This window comes from Filicampus tigris, chromosome 2 (assembly GCF_054856515.1).
Source record: "Filicampus tigris isolate MCC_2025a chromosome 2, RoL_Ftig_1.0, whole genome shotgun sequence".
Classification (NCBI taxonomy): Eukaryota; Metazoa; Chordata; class Actinopteri; order Syngnathiformes; family Syngnathidae; genus Filicampus; species Filicampus tigris.
Window position 1 is genome coordinate 17,716,436 of NC_141218.1, and position 15,617 is coordinate 17,732,052.

The 15,617-nt window shown below is 38.6% G+C and overlaps 2 protein-coding genes across 3 annotated transcripts in view; one reads left to right on the forward strand and one right to left on the reverse strand.

Annotated features, from left to right (window-relative positions):
- ctnna1 (catenin (cadherin-associated protein), alpha 1) overlaps window positions 1–15,617 on the forward strand; it is a 67,965-nt gene that overhangs the window by 27,202 nt on the left and 25,146 nt on the right. For both annotated transcript variants that reach the window (XM_086013278.1, XM_086013287.1), the window contains exons 8-12: window positions 9,753–9,833; window positions 9,973–10,125; window positions 14,352–14,444; window positions 14,905–15,061; window positions 15,158–15,358. In XM_086013278.1, the coding sequence (XP_085869404.1) occupies window positions 9,753–9,833; window positions 9,973–10,125; window positions 14,352–14,444; window positions 14,905–15,061; window positions 15,158–15,358 (685 nt within the window). The remainder of the gene's footprint in view (window positions 1–9,752; window positions 9,834–9,972; window positions 10,126–14,351; window positions 14,445–14,904; window positions 15,062–15,157; window positions 15,359–15,617) is intronic.
- lrrtm2 (leucine rich repeat transmembrane neuronal 2) lies at window positions 159–4,799 on the reverse strand. The gene is made up of 2 exons (XM_086013299.1): window positions 4,781–4,799; window positions 159–3,993 (listed from the first exon to the last, which is right to left on the reverse strand). Exons 1-2 carry the CDS (start codon window positions 4,782–4,784, stop codon window positions 2,360–2,362), a joined length of 1,638 nt encoding a protein of 545 aa, XP_085869425.1. The 5' UTR covers window positions 4,785–4,799; the 3' UTR covers window positions 159–2,359.

Consider the following 15,617-nt stretch of genomic DNA (forward strand, 5'->3'; position numbering starts at 1 on the left):
AATGTGGTTTTCTGGGTGGAAAAAAAAAAAACGACATTATTTTAAGAGGGTGGCGATATGTTAGAAAATTTCAATCATTTTTGTTTGGTCTTCAGCATGCTGACTTGTCCACAATGTGATGAACTAAAGTATAATTTGAGCATCAATAAGGTACACTGTTATTTGGAACCATTTTATTTAAAAATATACTGTTATGCTTTAAGGATATTTTTTTTATCATGATGGCACATCTTATGCACTATACAGATATGAAATTGTACATTTACAATACAAAATATGCAAAGCATTCATTTTGCACGAAAATGCTGGGTAAGAGAGGGAGGGATCTGTTTCCTTGCTTTTTCTTTTTTTTTTCGGCAGGATAGGGAACTAGAGGATGACAAGAGGAAACAAAAACATTTTACAAAGAGCCAAAGTGCAGAGGGATGCATATTTCTACAAATGCTGTGGCTTTTCCATCACATGGTACAACCATAGATTTTTAACAGTGAAATGTCAAATAGTTAATTTAAACTTTATTGGAATGCCGTATAATCCTTGCTTTTGCCGTACCATCAATGAATGTCTGTCTCCTGGATGGCACTTTCAAACATGCAAGACAGATTAAAGTGTTGTTGTAATAGCAGTGCGAAGCTGAAGGAAATCAAATGTAGAAACACAGAAGACCTGCTTGATTTTGGAAATCCGTTTTTCCTTTTGCTTTTTTTTAAATTGAATAATTTTTTATGTATAAAAACATCTCATGAAAATGTGCTGCTACACACACACAAACATTTATTTGGATGTATCAAATCAACCTGATGAGACCAACCCACAAATGACACCTGCTGTCTCCCTATAGTGTAACTTGGGCTTGTTTGAGTGTTTTGTAATAGTGGTCCACGAATCAACTATTTCCTTGACATTTCCATAAACTGACCAAATGTTGCAGTAAATTGTAGAGTTTTCAATGCAAACCAAATATGTTGTCACTCAATGTTTATTGTTCCATATTTCAAAAGGTCCAAAAATATGCACATTAGTTTAAATAAGCAAATACTTTAGCCCGAATGACTACTTTCATGCTCAGCATCATATCCTCTGTGGTTCTCTCCTTCACCCTGCCCCCCATCACCAAACTGAGCACAAAGAAGTGCGGAGCTGCGGCAGCAGCTTTAGTCTGATGCTAATGCACATCCTTTCCCTCCTGCATACAAATGTCTCCTGACCCAGGCTTTCTGTTTGCTTATCACTTGATCTCCATTTGTTTTCATGGTATTGTCCACAGTTTAGGTTGACACACCCAGTAACTGTCATAGTATTGACGTTTGCAAATAGTTTGTCTCTGAATACAAACTATTTGATTTAAAATAAAATTAAATAAAAAAAAAAAAAATGAAATAATCACCGATGCTTTTATTTGACTCAGAGATTGAGTCTATAAGTACTATATTTGCGTATGAAAAGCAAAATGTTGCTGGATCACTGGTGTGGGTGACAGAATATTTGATTCTTTTTCCTTGCCATAATTGGTTTAATCTTGGGCCTGTCAGTCCTTATTAGTGTGTTAGCTCTAAGGAGCCTGGGGTACTGAAAGGTTTGATTTTTCACAATAAAATGGTCCACAGCATGGCATGTGCATTGTTCATTTGCGTTTCCTTACTAACCACCACCCTGTGCAAAAGCAAGGTAGGAAACTGTCATGGGATATTTTTGAGTGTGTATGCAATTTCTGTAAGTTTTATTCAAATATAATGAACTCATTGTATTGTAGAAGGCATCAAAACTTTTTTTTTTCACGCTCGTTGGTGTTCAAACAGCACTACAACAAACATGAAACATTTAGAAATGGGCTCATTCATGTGTGGAATAGATTCCCCTCAGGAACGGTGATTTGTAATTTGTGAATGCAAATGCATCACATCTCAGAACAATTACATTTAACCAATTGATAGTTCAGTCTGTGTTGATTGGCTTGTTTTCAGTGCCTGTGTTGAAAGTGATTTCAAATATCTATATAAAAGCAGGACGCAATGTTTCCCGCTTATTGTAGTTTGCAGAGGGTCATTTGACTATTTGTTCTGTGCTGAGGAATATTGACATTTGGTGGAGAAAAATCTCACAGTCGTGGACACTTCTTGTTCAAAGTGATTGCCCCTGCCTTGTACGAACAACTTCCATTCATAGAAAAATAAATGTATGCCTAGCTCTACATCACCCTAAGACTGTCCTTGGATCAATAATCATTTGTCATGTTTTCTCAAATCCCGGAAAGTAGAAATTCAGTTTTTACATGAACTGGAAAACGACTCCAAAAAGCAAACCCTGTATCATCAAATGGTCAAATGGCAAACCATATGTCCTAGAAATAAATAAGAGTTCATACTTCACACTCTTTGTAAGGCAGTTGCTGACACTTGCACTGCCCATAGCCATTAATGATCACAAGTGCTCCTTCTTCATGGCTGGGCTCATACTCATTATAGGGCACCTGTGTAGCTAGATCTGCCATAGGCTGCCGCTGCTGGGTCCTCATCTGTCGGCGGTTCTGAATAGCGGAACAGTGGCGTATCCGGCGCAGGGTGGGGGGGCAGCACTTCCGTGAGATATATACAACAAAAATGATGAAAAAGAATGAAAACAGAAGAGCCATAGTCCCCATGATAACCCTATGAGTCATAACGGTGTTGTCCATGATGGAGAAGTCATCTGTTACAGCTGCCTCTTCAAATGCAGTGGTGGTTGGTTGTGAAATGATGGGTGATTGTGTTGTGGTTGTGAATGTGGAGCAGCTCCAATTATCCCCTGCATAGTCCTGCGTAGGGGTTGGCTGCATAATTCCGAAAAAGAAGCTTGTCATCTCTGCAGCTGTGGTAGCGTCTGTGGTTGTACTAGTGGTCTGAACAACTGGCGCTGAAAAATTCTGGCAAAGTTGGAATCCATACACGGCATCAAGTATTTCCTCACCTTGGGCATATTCGGGGCTATGGCAGAGAATGGAATGTTCCCACCTCCCCTTGAAGGTGCTTAGCCAAGTGGCTAGTGAACAAATCCTTTTGGTACATTCCCAAAGGTTGCTAGACAATCCAATAGTACTTAGAGACTGCCACATATCCATGACTTGGGCATCCAAACTGCTTAATTTGTTGTTATCCAACAACAAAATCTTGAGATTTGGCAACGTTTGAAAGACATCAGGTGTCAAGACACGAATCTCATTTCCTGTAAGGTCCAGCTTTTCTAAAGTGGTCCAGGTCCACTCCATGCCACATGTTATGTTGTTGATCTTATTCCACTGCAGATACAGAAATTGGAGACCCACGAGGCGTGGGAAATGGGCCAAATTAATCTTTGTCAACTGATTGTGCTCCAAGTGGAGCTCTTTGAGTTTAATGAGCCCAGCAAAACCATTTCGTGCTAGACTCCGTAGACGGTTGCTGCTCAGACCAAGGTATTCCAGGCTACGGCAGTCCCAGAATGCCCGAACAGGTGTGGTACGAAGTAAATTGGAACGTAGGTGGAGAATTTGGAGCTTTCTTAATCCATGAAACAGTTCTGGTTCCAGTGCGGTCATCTGATTGAAGGACAGGTCCAAAATCTGCAGGTTAATGAGGTGGATGAAGGTTGTATTGGGCAACTTGGTGATACGATTTGAGCTCAGATTGAGGTCCTTCAGCTTGTAGAGCCCTTGGAAGGCATCTTCTTGAACCGTAGTTATCTGGTTGTGGTCCAGGTGCAACCAGGTGAGCTGACTGAAGCCATAGAATTGATCAGGGCTGAGTTCAGTGATGCTGTTGTGCCGTAGTGAAAGCCCCAGGGCCCCCTTTTCCACACCATCTGGGGGTGCCTGAAGTCCCTGGTTGTCGCAGTAGAACTGCAGGTCCTCACAGCGGCATTTTTGAGGGCAGGTTGTGCATGATGCAGAAGGCAGCAGGCACACAAGGAGCATGCTGATCATATACAGACAAAGAGCCGCTGGTGCAGGTCCCACCAATGGCCACCTTGAATGAAAACCTGAGCGGATTTGAAGATGAAGAAGAAAATGAGCATGTGGATGTGGGCGAAGGGGGAAGCTCATCCAGGCTAATTAGAATTGAGCAATTTTACTGAATTTGTTCTATTTTGGTTCCAAATAAACAGTTGAACTCCCCCCCCCCCCCCCTCCCAAAAATGCAGCATGGTAGATTATTTCTACACTCATTTGACTGGTATGATTTCATTGAATCTTATTGAAGATATATATATATATATATATATATATATATATATATATATATATATATATATATATATATATATATATCCACCTTAGATAAGAGTAATATGAAAACCACTCTGCATAAAGTTCTCTCTCATCCATTTCGTGTTTTGTGAGGTTGCACCTAAAGGCTGTTTTCCAGCTGTAATTAATGCTTTCTGAATCATCTATCAGAACCTAATAGTGTCAGTTCATACAACCTCTGTAAAATCTGTTGCGTTAACTTACTTGCTTTAAATAATTTAATGTGCAGTACGACAGCCTCCGTCAAGATTAGCTGTTAACCTTGCTGCATGGAGAGCACATCCTTTGGTGCAGGTGGATTATAGGGTGTTTTATACAATACATTGATAAATGACTGTGTGTGTGTGTGTGTGTGTGTATATATATCTGTCTGTCTGTCTGTCTGTCTGTCTATCGATCGGTGGAGAAAGAAAGAGTAAATAAATTCTGCCAAAGAGATTTCAGTTTTTTTTTCTTCTAGCTCCTACTTGCATCCCCTATTCATATTCAGTCCTTTCATATAAAAAGAGGCAAACTTACCCATTCTTTTGTGCACATCGGAAGCTGCATTCAACTGTCCTTCTCCGCAGACTTTTTGAGCAACCTCATGGAAAAAAAAATCCAAATGGAAAGACCTTTTTTGGACGAGCGCAAAATGAACCAATCGCTTTTGAAATGAAACAATACTGAGCCCACGCAAAGGAGAGAAAATAGAAATTTCCATGTCCCAGGATGTTTATTCCAGTTTTTCTTAGCTGTCCCATAAAATCCAATAGTACTTTAAATTGTCGTCTTTATCCAACAAATCCTAGAAGTATAGCTGATAAATTTTTTTCTTGAAGTTGAGCAGTTGCAGTCCCTGCGATTCTGGTGAAGGTTCTCCTCCTCCCTTTTTTCTTCTTTACCCTTTTCTTTCCTTTTCACTGCAATGATGTCAGATCAGACGGTTACTTCAAGATCAAGCCTTTCCTCTTTCATGGCTCTACTCCTGCACCCCTAACTTGTTGATGGCATCCAAAGAATCTGCTTCTGACGCCAGCTAAGTCCCAACATTGCCTCCGCAGAGCCGTGAGCAGAGCCTTCATCTGCTTGCTGAGACGCAAGAAGAGAGGAAAAAAAGCCGAGCAGGGAGCCAGGGATGTTATTCTGTGCTTTTTGTTGCAGCCACTCACTGCTACAGAGTGGTGGCAGCCTGGCGTCGACCATCACCACTCTTTCTCTCTCTCTTTTTCTCTCCCACTCACACAACAACCCTCTTGCTCGCTCTGTCTCTCTCCCTCCCTCCTCTCTCTCTCTCTCTCTCTCTCTCTCTCTCTCTCGCTCCCTCTCTCTCTCTCGCTCCCTCTCTCTCTCTCTCTCTCTCTCTCTCTCTCTCTCTCTCTCTCTCTCTCTCTCTCTCTCTCTCTCTCTCTCTCTCTCTCTCTCGACAAGTCACTTGCTCCCTGTCTCATACCACTGCTTGTGTACCTCCAGCCTTTTCTTCCGCCCCCACTTCCTCCCACTGACTTGTCACAATCAGAATATTGATATTTTAAACATGTTTGGGTGGTGTGCTATTGAAATTAACCGCACCTGTAGATCGAAGCCTTGCTTTGTTGGTCTTGATGCGAAGGGTGTAATCTGTTAAAAATAACTGGTAATGTTAAAAAAAAAAAAAAAAAAAAAGTACAATGGACTTCACTTCATACAGACATACATACATACAACAAAACAGTCAAATATACCCAGAATAACAATGCAGTAGTAGTATTATTAGTATTGTATGAGCAGTACATTGCATCAAATGCACAGACATAATACAATGCAGCTCGTAAACAGTCACACATGGTTTGTGATACGGATAAAAATAACATTATGACAGACTATTGGTCAGCATATATACAGCAGCGATAAGTAAAGTGCAAATATGTAGTACAAAAATGGACTGCATTTCCATGTCTCTAGACAAGTGCATTATAGCAGTATTAAGAGAATGTCAAGCTATGTTCAGATGATTTACATGTCCTGACAAAAGTGCAGTAATGTTTAAAGACCAGCATGAGGTTTTAAAGAAAATTTTGTACAAGCCTTGAACATGCCATTGTCAATTTTTTTTAAACATCCCATACTATTTGCCAAACAGTGAACCACAAAGTGATATTACCAAACTACTATTTTATATTAAAAAAGTACAAACTCAATTCCAATTTAGTTGGGACATTGCTTTAACATAAATAAAAACAGAATATAATGATTTGTTAAGTCATTTTTAACCTATATTTAATTGGGTACATTACAAAGTGGACATAATGTTCAAACTAATAAACCTTTAATGTTTTTGACAAATAATCATTAACTAAGAATTTTATGGCTGCGAGGTTTGAAACTTAGTACACTGAGGCAGACATGCTCACAACTAGTACACCATGTGTCCGAATGGGTAGAATACTCCAAATTTATTGAGCGTTTAGAATTCTCTTCGTTGTGTGGAATTACTTGGTGATATATCATCTTGAAGCAAGTAAGCAATTCTGGAGTGTACTGGTTCCATCCAACAGAGGTGCTTTTATTTTGGATTCAACTAAATGGCCTGTTCACGATGTCAAGCGATCTAGGCAGCATTTTTCTGACCAATGACGCATTGGCGTAGAAACAGGAAGAGAACATTCAGAAAGGTTACCTTTAGCCCCTCACTTTGTATATATTTGAAAAAATAATTATGAGCTTATTTATAGTTTTCCTTAGTTGATAAATGTCATGTAATCGTTTGTTTCAGACCCATCCATTATTTTTCTGTGCCTTTCCAAAATTTCTTTAGCTAATTGATCCTATCGAGACCCTCAATACATTGAATCCCCTGCAGGATGGCTTTAGTTCTCCCAGACAATCAAGATTACAAATGGCAAATTACTGTGATAGCCACCCACTGTGATGCCTCTGGAGAATTGAAGAGTAGGTTTGGCGGGTATGCATTAAAACAATTTTGGAGAAACAACTGATTTTACATTTATAGCATTGTCTCACCTTTGACGCATTCCACTTAGATGTTTTTGTGAAAAAAAAAAAAGGATGTTTTTAAGTCTGTCCTTAAAGTGATGGATAGACTTACTTAAGAACTACAAAAGCTGCCTCAGAGAAACTGCTTCCATAATAAGCACCCAAAGAAGTGCCTTCGAATCCTTTGGTGTGGAAATGAAATATAGGTTTGGCATGAATGAAATAGGATTGCAAGATTATGAGGCAGAAGAGCCGCCCAACCACAGAAATGCATCCTACCAAAAAACAACAAAATAAAAATGATTAATGCTACAGGAGATCCCTTGTCTGAATGTACACTCACTATCCTGTCTTGATAGTCAAGAGTGTTGGGGGATCAGGCAGGTCCATGGTGGTGTTGCATCTGATTTGCACATTGCCAAGGGGGTGAAAGCCCCGAACCTAACTAGTCCCTTGTTGCCCTCTATGTCCATCTAATTTCCCTGTAACCTTACTAATGTTTTCTGCCTTACAGTGGGAGCTAACCAGTTTGTATTTGTGAGAAAGTTTTAGTTCTGGTGAATTCCACGTGAGTAGTTTGCAGAATGCTGCTGAACATCTCTGTGCTCTGTAGGGAACAGTGGGTAGAGTTTCACTACTGCTTAGCACTTAGCATTCACTTCTGCCCAAAAGAGCTGAAATTTTTCTATACATAATTTAAGGACTTGTTAAATTCTAGTTTTAAAAATATAGACTCTACAATGTTCATTTGTGTCCGGTTTCATTGTGGTACAAATGGAACCCGTAAAGTCAAACCTGATCGCTAGTTGACTTTCAGATTTTCATGCAGAATCAGGAAAGCATTTAACTGCAATGTTTTGATATCAAAACACATTTTCCTATTTGTAATAATGCAAAGTTGTGGTTTCATATTTTCACATTTCAAAACTTAATTTTTATATAATTACACAGGCAATTAAAAAAATTGTTTTCAATTTTTATTTTTTATTTTTATTTAATTCCCCATTAAGGAGAATGACTCAACTCCCACGCTGATATATACTTACTGATACACACCATACACAGAACCAGGTCACACCTGCAAGTACAGGAAGAGATTCAGAGTGAAGTTGAGCTGAGGTGATGGGGATGATGCCTTGCTCAGGGGCACTATGATAGCCAACCAGCATCTCTCCATCAACTAATTGCCCACCCTCCCCTTTTTTTTATGTCTGTAGTGGGACTTGAATACATGTTCTCCGACTCCAAAGCCTTAAAAGTCCTCACAGACTGAGCTCTACTATATGATACATCTGAAAAAGTAAAATTACTCAATGATGATTTCAAAGTGGTTTTTTTTTTTGGTCATTTCTCCCAGAAATGTTTTGTCAAACGAGACTCTTCTTTGACTTGGGAATATCCTTGTATCGCATGTCAGGGGCATTCAGTTCACATACAGTGACAGACCAAAACCATAAAATTTGGGCTAGTTGCTGCAGAGCTGCCCCTTCACTTCCGAAGCTCTGCCAAGGTGTTCATGAGCAAATAACTTGCTGCTTGGAAGTCAGCACGCTATTGTGATGAAAGTAGAGTCGACGATGACTGGATGCCGAAGACATCATTTTTTCAGTACTGTAGTTTAATTGAAAATAAAAATATGAATTAAAAACAATAATAATAATAGGAAAATGCATTGTTTGCCGTATGTGTTCAATGATTATGGACAGCTTATACACCAAATGTACTCAGAACATGTACAATAGAGCATAAACATGGGCTGTGTGAAGGCTTTACCTGAAAGTCCCATGATGGAATTTCCAGAAAGAAAACAAAATCCTCTCATTTGGTGTGCCTTGCTGCTAGGATTACCAGGTAACATTTGCATAACATGGCCAAACTGGGAAACCTCTCCTCGTTCTGTTGCGCATTTCTTCAGCACACCCATGACCCTAACGAGGATGATGATCTGGATATAAAATAGATAGATGGATGCAAATAAACATGGATCTCTTCTCAGAGAATTTATTCCTCTGCTCTCCTTCCGCTTTAAAAGTGCGGGCTGAATTAAAAAAATTTTTTTCAATTCCCCAATTTCATTCAGTGCACTCATCTATTGTTAAGCGTGATGCGGTTCTACTGTCTTAATCTTAAAATCCACAAGTTGATGTGACATGTTAAATGTTTTTTTGGGGTCATGAAATCAACTAGTTTGTAGAAGCCGTAGTATGCGTGACGCGGTTCTACTGTCTTAATCTTAAAAACCACAAGTTGATGTGACATGTTAAATGTTTTTTTGGGGTCATGAAATCAACTAGTTTGTAGAAGCCGTAGTATGCGCAACCCTTTCTTAGTGCTTGTCTGTAGGGTTCTGGATGCGTAATTGCGCATGTGAATGGTTTGTGGATGATGTTCAGTCTGGATGGTGTTCAGTTGCGTGGTGTATAAAATATATTTGGCATAAGGGCACTTGTTATTAGAGGGTTGTTCTTGATTGGGGGTCACATCATGAAACAGCCATTACAATGCAGTCTGTGATCCTCCCATGTTTTCTTTACAGGCTGGCAGAAAGGACAGGAGTGATGCTCTGAACACAGCCATCGACAGGATGACAAAGAAAACCAGAGACCTTCGCAGACAGGTTAATTCACCTTTGTAGTTTTTGAACTGCTATTTTTCGACCCGCACCCCTTTTAGTATAGCCATTAATGTAAGTGAATAAGTGCCATAACGTAAACACTTACGACATTGACATTTTCTAATATTTCTCGCCCATATAGCTGCGTAAAGCTGTAATGGACCATGTGTCTGACTCATTTTTGGAAACCAACGTACCCCTCCTGGTTCTGATTGAAGCTGCAAAGAATGGCAACGAGAAAGAAGTGAAGGAATATGCACAGGTGTTCCGCGAGCATGCCAACAAGCTGATCGAGGTAATGCGCAATGTTCACTGTATCCTTATGTCAAAACCCAAATGCAATTTAAAGAATCTGTTTTTTTCCCCGCCAGATTGACTTATTTTCTTATTTTACTTGACCTACTAAAATCAATATACTTCTTCCAGGTATACTATCCAGGCTTTCTTTTTGACAGTGTTACTGTGCGTTTCAACTCTTGTTGTAAATTTGGTTTACCAAGTGTATTGATTTAACCAGCCTCTCCCAGTATTCCTGATGAATTTTAGCTTCTTCCTCGTGTATAATGCTCGCCAATTTGTTGGGGTTTGCCTGCTGCGGTCACATACTCAAAATCTTAGCATGGTAATTACTGAAATGTATACTTTTTCCGAAGACCATTGAGCAGATGAGAAACCACAAAGTGGAGCAGCCACAAGCCAGAGGCACCACTAGCTGACCTCATTAGTGTACTTTCACTAAATTCCTTGAATGGCCATGTCCAAGCATCAAATGCTGACATTTGAAACGGGACATCTCCCCATGGACGGTTGACCACAAGTCCACTGTATTGGCTGGTCCACTGAGAACAGAGCGGCATAAGCTTTTGCCAAACACGCTGCTGGTGAATTGGACAGAATGGGGCAACACATTGGGAGGAGACCTTTCAGTTGCCAAGGAACATGTCACTGTCACACATCAGGACATTGACACGGCACATATTATAGCTACTTGAAGAGTAAAATACGTTTTATAACTGAAAGCTTGTAGTAGTTGAGGGGCCGGGGGGCTGGTCTTATTTGAACCCATTAAGGCCTAAAGCGCCTTGCGAAGGGCGACTTTAGAATCACCCTCTAAAACCTGAAGTTTTCTTGGAAATCCAACACCTACAAAATAATTTATATAAGCCCCAGTAGCAGATAGAAACATAATTCCAAAATAATTTGAGATCTTAGACCCATGGCTTTCATGCAGGCCCGATTTTATAACTGTATTTTCTGGACAATAAGCCGCTACTTTTTATCCTAGGTTTTGAACCATGCGGCCTATATAAAGGTGCGGCTATTCTGTGTTTTTTTTCTTCCACCGCTAGGGGCGCTCTTACCGTAATTACAATACAATTGCCATCAACCCATTAAGGATGGGAGTACATAATCGTCTTTCTACCCTTAAAGCCTCAAGCGCTATTGCATCGTTCTACTCTTAAAGCTACTTCCGGAAATACGCCATAGCAAACCTGCAGTGTGTAGTGGTTTGCTGGTGTGCTTTTATTTTGAAGGCCGGGAAGGAGGGGCCGACAATGTTTATGAATATGGCCAAAGGGTCGCGGCCGGAAGGGTACTACCCAAGTCAAGGGTGGAGGGTCACGGCCGGACCGGCAAAAAACGGTCAAGTGCCCAGCTTTGATACAAAGTAAACCCTATAAATAGAAACAAAAAACAAAAGTATAAATCTAAACAGACATGCCCCTATTATACACGTGTATAGATAATCATATTCATAAACCAAAAACTAAAGACAGTTAAGAGATTCACTTTCATTTCCTGTGTCTATACTTGATTTATATACTGTTGTAATACTATATTTTTAAACCCCTTTTTAAATACTGAAAATGATTCACAACCTTTCAGTTGTATTTCATAATTATTCCATAAATTCACACCTTTTGAAGAAACACACATTTGCTTTGTTTGTTCTTGTCCTTGATTTTTTTTTTTTTTAAAGACGCTTGTACCCCTTAGCCTATAACAACCTTCTCTGATTTAAACAGCTTCTGGATACTGTGGCAAAGTTGATTATTGTAGGCTTTATACATTATTTGTGCTGTTTTAAATTCAACCAAGTCATGGAATTTGAGAGTGTTTAACTTAATAAATAATATATAAAGATGCCTTATTTAGGATATGCTTGGTTTTATAAAGATACCTATAGTTTTTGAAAATTTTCTTTGAACATTTTCTATGTGTGATTTCCAACATAATTTTTCATGTATAATAACTCCAATATATTTAGATTCATATACTCTTTCTATTTCAATAGAATTGACGATAATTTTGACTTGTTGTTTAATTTGTTTGGTACTAAAGATTATATACTTTGTTTTGTTTAAATTTTGAGATAATTTATTAGTGTCAAACCAGTTTTTCAATACATTTAATTGAGCAGCTTCTGGAGACTGTGGAAAACCACAGTCTCCAGAAGCTGCTCAAGGTTTCTCCAGAGCAGTACAAAGTTGTGTCATCAGCATATAGAACTTTTTTTAAAAACTTTAGAAACACAGCAGATATCATTAATATAGAGTATAAATAGTTTAGGGCCAAGCACTGACCCTTGAGGGACCCCGTGAGTTATCTTCAACTCGTTTGATTTTAAATTGTTAAACTTTACACACTGTCCTGTCATTTAGAACCCATATATTTGCCAAGCCTCTTATACCATACCGCTCTAATTTTTCCCATTAACATATTGTGATCTGTTTTTTAGGTCAATGAAAACACCAACAGTAAATTCTTTTTTATCTATACTGGTCGCAATTTCTTCCACAAGTTCCATTACTGCCATAGATGTGGTCCCTTTTTCTCTAAAACCATACTGGTTTTCGCTTAAAAGATTGTGATTTGTAATAAAATTGTCAAGTCTATGTGTAAATAGTTTTTCCAGAATTTTTGAAAATTGTGGTAGTAACCATATTGGTCTATAATTAGTGTATGTCTCCACTCTTACAAATCGGAACAACTTTTGCTATTTTCATTTTTGATGGGAAGACACCAGTTTTAAATGACAGGTTACAAATATGTCAAAGGTTGCGCAACATGTTTTATAATACTTTTAATTAATGCCATATCAATATTAAAACAGTCAGTGGACTTTTTCTTTTTTAGTGTTTTAACAATATTTAATATTTCTATATCATTTACAGCATGTAGGTACATCGTGGCAGAATGATTCTGTATATATTTATCTATTTCATATTTTTTATTTGACTCTGGAATTTCTTTTGCTAGTTCACCACCAACATGAATAAAATATTCATAAATTATGTATGTTACTTTATCAATGACAATATTATTCTTTTGAAAATATTCTGAATGGTTACATTTTTTAAAGACATTTCTTATTATATGATTTAATATTCTCCATGTTTCTTGTGTGTTACTCCTGTTCTGTTCTAATAGTGCTTGATAATATTGTCTCTTGCTAGTTCTCATGATATTTACTAGAGATAGCATCTTTTGTTCTTAAATTTAAAAAAACGTTTGTATAGCACGTTTTTCTTTTTACATGCATTCAGTATGCCCTGTGTTATCCATGGCTTACTCAAGATTTGACGCTTCCTGGTTACTGTTTTTAATGGACAATGTTTATCATATAGGGAAGTTAAAATTGACAGAAATGCTTGGTACGCAAGATTAGGGTCTTCCTTCTACTTCACTAACATGTCAATATTGTACAGGATGTTTAAGATAATTGCATTTTTTAAAAATTCATTTCAGTGACAATTTTAGGATTTTCTTTGAAGTGGCACCAACAATTTTGTACATCTCGAATAGATGTAGTGATGTTGCTTTGGATCAAAATCCTGAACCCTGTGCTCTTAAAATTGGCCTTTGACAAAATCAGTATCAGTGTTGCTCTATTTTCTTCACGTGATGTGAGCGCAAGAGTTGGTGGCCTACAGGGAAATGGTCCATTAGTTTATACACATTTGTTTGAAACTGTTATGACACTATGACTGACCCACATTTCATCTTTTGGATGCCATCCAAACAGATCCACTACCTTTGTCAGAACCATGTGGCTATTATTAGGTTAGTTGAATTAAACTAGTGAATAGGGGTGGGCGATATGGGCTTTTGCCTAAATATCTCGATATTTTTTCAAAAAAATTCGATAACGATAATTTGGCGATATTCTACAAAAAATATTTTAAATCTGCACTTGCTTCACAGACCAATTGTGGATGGACAGCATTTGTTAACATCTCTTTTAAATTGCTAAATTCTGCAAAACTTAATGATATTCTGTGACATTTTGAGTTGTAATAGACCTGCTCTAGATAAACCCACTTTGGCGCAGTGCCTCTCATCCTAGATGTTCTCTTTCTGCCTTTTTACCATCATTTATCTGGAGAAGTGCAATGTTTCTTGATGTGTAAAAAATATTTGTAATAGTTACCGTGGATGTTTCTTAGTTTTCAAGAAAAAATCTGAACGTTCCCCCTTATTTTCTTGTGTGTGCCATTTTTATCTCATTCTTTTGATAAGGTGGCCAACTTGGCGTGCTCCATCTCCAACAACGAGGAGGGAGTGAAGCTGGTCCGGATGGCAGCATCTCAGTTGGAAACTCTTTGCCCTCAGGTACCACTGCTGTTTACACCCAATTCCATCAAACCCAGTTCTGATTTCTTTAGTTGTTAAGTATGGGGAACTAGATATTAACTATATAAGTAAACAATTCTGATGATTGTAGACACAGATGTGTGCACATATAAGGCTTTTATTATACACTCCTGCCAAATAAGCTTGTGCGTCCTGATGCAAAATAGTGTGAGCATTTACTCTTCAACCTGCATAAATATTATAGAAAAACTTGTACATAGACTTATTAGTAAGACAGTCTTCACAATTACGTTCAAACCATTCAATTGTTTCCTGAAATATGCTATTCTCAGAGTAGAGTTTAAAAATTATAGTTTAGGGGGTTAAATATGCTATTCTCAGAGTAGAGTTTCAAAATGATAGTTCAGGGTGTTATTAATTGTCCAATTCGTACAGTCATCCTAATGACGCCAACATGTTTGTGATTGGATGATTGCAGGTGATAAATGCAGCTCTGGCCCTAGCTGCAAAGCCCAACAGTAAGGTGGCGCAAGATAACATGGATTTGTTCAAGGAACAATGGGAAAAGCAGGTCAGGGTCCTCACTGATGCTGTTGATGATATAACATCCATCGATGACTTCCTTTGTGTCTCTGGTAAGTGGTACTTACAAGACCCCCAATACCAAAATGTATGATGTAAATCCTAGTGTAAGGAATTCTGCTTGGTATAACTGTTGCATTGTCCCCCAGAGAACCACATCCTGGAGGACGTGAATAAATGTGTTATCGCTCTGCAAGAGAAAGATGTGGATGGTTTGGATCGCACTGCTGGGGCTATTCGGGGTCGTGCTGCCCGAGTGGTCCATGTGGTCACTTCTGAAATGGACAACTATGAACCCGGAATCTACACAGAGAAGGTGTTGGAGGCCACAAAGCTCCTGACTGACACAGGTGCAGCTTGGACACCATGATGAAATTGAGTGCAGCGCCAGAATGTTTTTACCAGTAGAAAGAGACTTGAGGGAGTTCTACCAAGACATGCTGATGATAGATTGGCCTTAAATTGGTTGGTTACAAAACCAGTAGTTGTTTCACACACAGAATACATGATTGCAACAAGTAAGCGAATGAGCACAAAAATGTACGTGGTAGCCCCTGGTCAGAGAAATTAGTAGACAATGGAAACAACAGACGAGCATAAACTACGGCT